Here is a 5,146-nt window from a genome sequence, read left to right as displayed (position 1 = left end):
ACTTGGGAGTGAGAACTGGTTGGTACATGTTGTACTTACAGCTCTGTCAGGGCAGAGGGGATTGCATGCGGCAGTAAGGATTCTGGAGTTCTTCGGGCAATGACTCTCCACTAAAACAAATTCAGCATAGAAGTACATCCCCGCCATCATGACGTACTGAGGGAGGAGGAGAGAAGGAATGTGCAGGGTATTAAGGGATGGCATACCCATGTGCTACTGCAGGATGCTACTTTCAACAGCTTTGTGAAATTACTAAGCCAAAAAAAAAAATATATATAAATAAGACAAAAATTGATATGGCTATGTTTTAGCTGCTAAAATAGGCTTCCCCTTTCTAAGGCCCTAGTGGTGCATGCATTCATCATGGAGAGAGGTTCTCTATACCCCAGAACGTAGCCGCCCCACTTCCTGCAGGATGTATTCTCTCTGTAGGGTGGCGTTCTTGTTGAATTCTTTTACGGCTTGATTAACAGACATGAGACCCTCAGGGCTGGTGAGTGGGATCAGCGTGGGACAGTCAGGGCAAGTCATCACCATCTCTTCAGGAGATAATGCTACACACACAGAGAGTTGTCATTGGAGAGTTGCTTTGTGACGATTACAGTGAATTGTTCTCCAAATCAGGAGAGTTTAGCATTTTAGCACTTAGTTTAGCATTCTCAGGAGACAGTCATTACTCGCCGTACACCAGAGCTTTTCAAACTACGACGAGATATGTGCTGCAAATATTAAAACATCGAACAAAAAATGTAATATATAATTGGTGCCAAATTTCTATCCTACCTAATTTAAGCAACAGGTTTGGATACATGACAGAGAAGCCCACCTTGTTCCGTGGTGCAGTTATACTTTGTGACTGCGGCGTCACCGTTCCTTACAGTCATCATTACGGTGCAGTCAGCCGACACCGCCTACAGAGAAACGGAGACAAAGAACTTTGATTTTGATGCCATTGTTTTTGTAATTTAGGTGTGAGTTATCTATAGTGCAGTGTGTCAACCATCTGGCTGTAGATAAATGTACTGCAGTCTTGATCTAGAAGGAACTGGATTGAGCAAACATTTGTTTGGTGCTTACTATTGAATCAGTTCCACGGTACTCGCAGTCCTCAAAGTGTTTGGGGTTGACAGTGTGGCAGACCGTCTCCCCAAGGTTCAACTTCAACTCCATGTTACAGCCTCCGTCAACCTTTAAGCAACACAGAGAAAGAGTTTAGACAATTAATTAATGAACTAAAGGACATTTTCAATTTTAAAGCTACCCTCAACAGAATATTGTTTTTGCAAAACAGGCATGTGTGTGTGTATCAAGTAGCAAGTGCCCCCCCCTCCTCCCAAGATTGCTGTATTGCAGCAAGAGTGATGGTGATTGTGTTTTCCTGAGGTAACGACATGATTGATTTGAGATCTCAAGATAACAAAATAAATGTGATAGGCCTGAGATTTCCTTCACATGTGACCTGTCATGCCATGCTGACTGCTGGATGCCCTGGACACTAATGTAGATCATTCATAATACTTTTTAAGGAATGAATGAATGTTACAACATGAATGTCAATATTACAACAGCTGTCTAGCGAGCTAATTTGATGGCTCGTGGCCTCACGATGTGCATCAGTCTGCTACTGTCAGTCAATTTGTCAAAACTGGACACAAATAGCTACCACCCATGTGTTGCTGTGGTCGATATTCTGCTCCTCTGACTCTGCTGCACTGTATAATGTTTCAAATGAATTCTTTCTGTGGATAGCCTTCTATTATGGTATTGGTACAGCATCTCAAATCTCAAATTAATTATGTTGTTATAGTGGGACAACACAGTTTTGTGATCTCGATATCTTGAGAAGCTTTCGTACTGTATAATATTTATACTTAAAATAATTTACATATATATAGTAAATCACACACACAAATATTTTCCCCTGAGCTGCAGTTTTAGGAAACACAAATGAAATAATAAACTCAACTTTACTTTACTTTACACATTTATGTAGTAGAGCAAATGTGAGCAGTTACTGGTCATTTCTGGTTTCCATACCTTTTCCACCTTGTGGTCTTGCACCTCCAAGAGTCGGAACTTGTAGCCGTGATCATGGTGCTCATCGATGAAATGCATGGCCTTACGTGCCGCTGCAGCACCACCATCCAGGTTGCATGTTACTGCCTCCAAAGCTGGAGCAGCGCCAAGAAGCTGCACAGCTGAGGCCAGCAGCACCAAGGTGGATAATCTCTTCATGGTGCAGAAGAGAGAGATACAGCAGACTGCTGTGCAGCCAGGGATGTTATATAGACACAGACTGGTTAACAGAATAGAGAGAGAGAGAGGGAGAGATAAAGGATGAATGTGATGCATTGTAGGTGCGGTGTAACATGAGGACAGATTAGCAGAGCTGCCAAAATCAAAGAACAAACAGAGACTTTAACCAGAGAAGTGCATCTTATTTTGAAATGTCCACAGAAACACAGTTTTTATGCTGTCACCCTTTTTCCAGCACTGAACAAATATTTCTATTGAAGCAATTGTAACTGGAAGAATAGTCAGCTGCATCACAGCTTCATATTTCATGTTGAACTACAAACAACCATCATGACAATAGAGTCATCTTGGCTAAGACATTATGGGACAAGACTGTAAAATCTGAAAAATCCACAAAAAACATTTTTTCTTGAATTTGTTGCCTTGAATTGTAGCATGCTATGTTTTCATGCTGGAGGGAGACTTTTGCCAATATTCAGACCTCAGATCCATGAGGGTAGAAATAAATTCTGTCCTGTTTGTGATAGGGAGGATCAGCACTTTAATTTGTTCATGTTGAGTGCACGTCTTTGTGGACTAGATGAGAGTTTTTGACCGTGTGAGACCTGGTAACTGATTCTGTTAGTGACTTTTATGGAGAGACAGTATCACTAAATCTGAAGCCATGATACTAAACAGTGGACTGCTCACTCAGGCTTTGACAGTTACTTCCAAAAAATAAAGGAGACCAAGTATTTCGGGACCTTATTCATTAGTGCAGTATAGTGTAATATTCACTAAAGGATAATTTGTTTGAATATCTTTAAAGCAGAGCTCTAAAACATTTTTTTCAAAATAAGTTAAAGGCTAGCAAGTGAGTGAGAAAAATGCTAAAATCTGAACCATTTGCCCTTTTTTTAAAAAAAAAAAAAAAAAAGCCAATCATGTTCTTTTATTGAGAAAATAGAGCGAAGTGAAAAAGTTGACATGCTCCGTTTCCTCTTATTTTGTGTGTTCAAGTTTGTATGTTATTTTAACATACAAATAACCAAAGAGAGACAAATAAATAGCCAATAACTGCATTTTTCATAGCCCATTGACCTGACCTCAAACTCCCTCTACCATCTTATTATTCCAATTGCCTCAGATACCCTCCCCCTTTTTTTTCTATTAAGTTTTGTTCCCCTGATTTTGTCCCTTTGGAGTTGTTTTCCTTTTTCTAACTGCCTGTCCATTTACCAACCTTGCATCATCGACCCAGGAACCTTTGCTTTTACTCTACCAGTCATGCATTTGAGTCCAAAACTCAAGCAACTCCTGCTGGGAGATGGGTTCAAGGTTGATGTTTTTTTGTATGTTTTTTTTATTACCTTTTCTCACAAATGAAGTGAACACAACTTTATCACTTACCCAAACTGCAGATACAGTCTCTAAGCAGTGCTTCTGAGACAGCTTTACTCTTAAAGTCCAATCTGAGGAGATCTATAATGCTCTGATTGACTCCTGCTGGAGGAGGAAGAGCAAGCAATTACAACTTAATTGGTTAAGAAATTTAGCAATTTTGTTCAAAATGAGAGTGAAATAACTTAAGACACATCCACACCTGGAAATTTTAAGCCCTCTCACACTAATTTCCTCAAAATACACATATATCTCCAGAGCACATCAGGACAGTTGCTAGTGACCCTGAGGTTCTTCTGGGACATAAACCCATGGCACCCTTTGAGGACTTTGATGCTGGTGTTAGTTTTGGCAGCTGCGTTATCAATGTCCATGTTGTTAAACATTTGATTCTGCGTCAGTACCTTTGGTTGTAAAATAGCAAGTCGAAACAAAAAGCCCTCACACTTAAACGACAAAACAGGTTCATTTTGTGGTTTCTTTTAAAGTTACCTATATGTCCTCTGATATGCCACCTCTATGGTTTGGTTCGGGCAACTACAACTAGTAGAAATGCATTCATTGACAAAAAAGTCATCATCATACCTTGATGAGAATATGTTTTGTCAACCTCTTGGCAGCCATTGTTAAGACTAAATTTGTTTAAATAGTATACCTTTCACAGACACCAGTCAGAAAGAGATTCACAATTAAAAGAAATAACAAATCATGAGAAAAACAAGATAAGATATACAGACAGCAGATAAAACACAGCATTAAAACATAAAAACACTTTATACTACCTAAAAGGTTTTTAACTACTAAATAGTTATCCATTGTTTAAATCTGTCCTGTGATCGGTCAGTGTGAGTAAAGCAGCTCAAAGTAAAATGTTGGCCTTCAGAGCATCAAACTTTGGAGAATGATACAAGTTTTCTCTTACTCTTATCAATAACACTTTGGGTCTGTGTACCCTAAATCATATAGGAGAAATTAAGATCCGGCGGTCACCAGCAGATAGCAGCATTTCTCTCACAGGAGCAGAGACCCCACACAACTCATGAAGAAACGATATTTGGAAAATGTATAATGACATTTACTTTTTTTTTTTTTTACTGTGGTATCAAAATTATGTAGAAAATTACTATTTTTTAAGGCATTTAGTTATACAGTTAGATATTCCAGTATTGTGACAACACTGCGGTAATGTACGTCATAATGAGTCATATAAAGAAAAAAAAGAAAAAAAAAAGTCATAGTATAGTATGTCTTTTTAAAAATAAGTAATAGTATATCATAAAAAAGTCATGGTATGTCATAAAAATTGATAGTATGTTGTTACGTGCCAGGCATGAGAAAAGTGTCTGTTGTGTTGTGTTTCTCTCTCCCCTTTTTCCTCTCCAGGTTCAGTCACTCCGCTGATTGGTTCCCTCAGGCTTCCAGCTGACCGATCATCATTTGGGGTCTCCAGTAAAATGAGCATGACTGCAAATTTGCCTCTCTCTCCTCCTCTGCTCCTATAGCCTGCCCA

General features: G+C 39.1%; 1 protein-coding gene across 1 annotated transcript; it reads right to left on the bottom strand.

Moving 5' to 3' along the window:
• Window positions 1-39: 39 nt before the first annotated feature.
• Window positions 40-2,284, bottom strand: ahsg1 (alpha-2-HS-glycoprotein 1; the record flags this gene model as incomplete). The annotated part of the gene is made up of 5 exons (XM_042514521.1): window positions 2,038-2,284; window positions 1,078-1,188; window positions 827-911; window positions 385-554; window positions 40-156 (listed from the first exon to the last, which is right to left on the bottom strand). Coding segments are annotated over exons 1-5 (681 nt in total), but the record flags the coding sequence as incomplete, so codon positions are not given.
• Window positions 2,285-5,146: the final 2,862 nt, after the last annotated feature.

Source organism: Plectropomus leopardus, unplaced genomic scaffold (genome assembly GCF_008729295.1).
Source record: "Plectropomus leopardus isolate mb unplaced genomic scaffold, YSFRI_Pleo_2.0 unplaced_scaffold15182, whole genome shotgun sequence".
In the NCBI taxonomy this organism is placed as follows: domain Eukaryota; kingdom Metazoa; phylum Chordata; class Actinopteri; order Perciformes; family Serranidae; genus Plectropomus; species Plectropomus leopardus.
The sequence above is the reverse complement of the archived record's forward strand: the minus strand, read 5'-3'. Positions and strand labels throughout refer to the sequence as shown.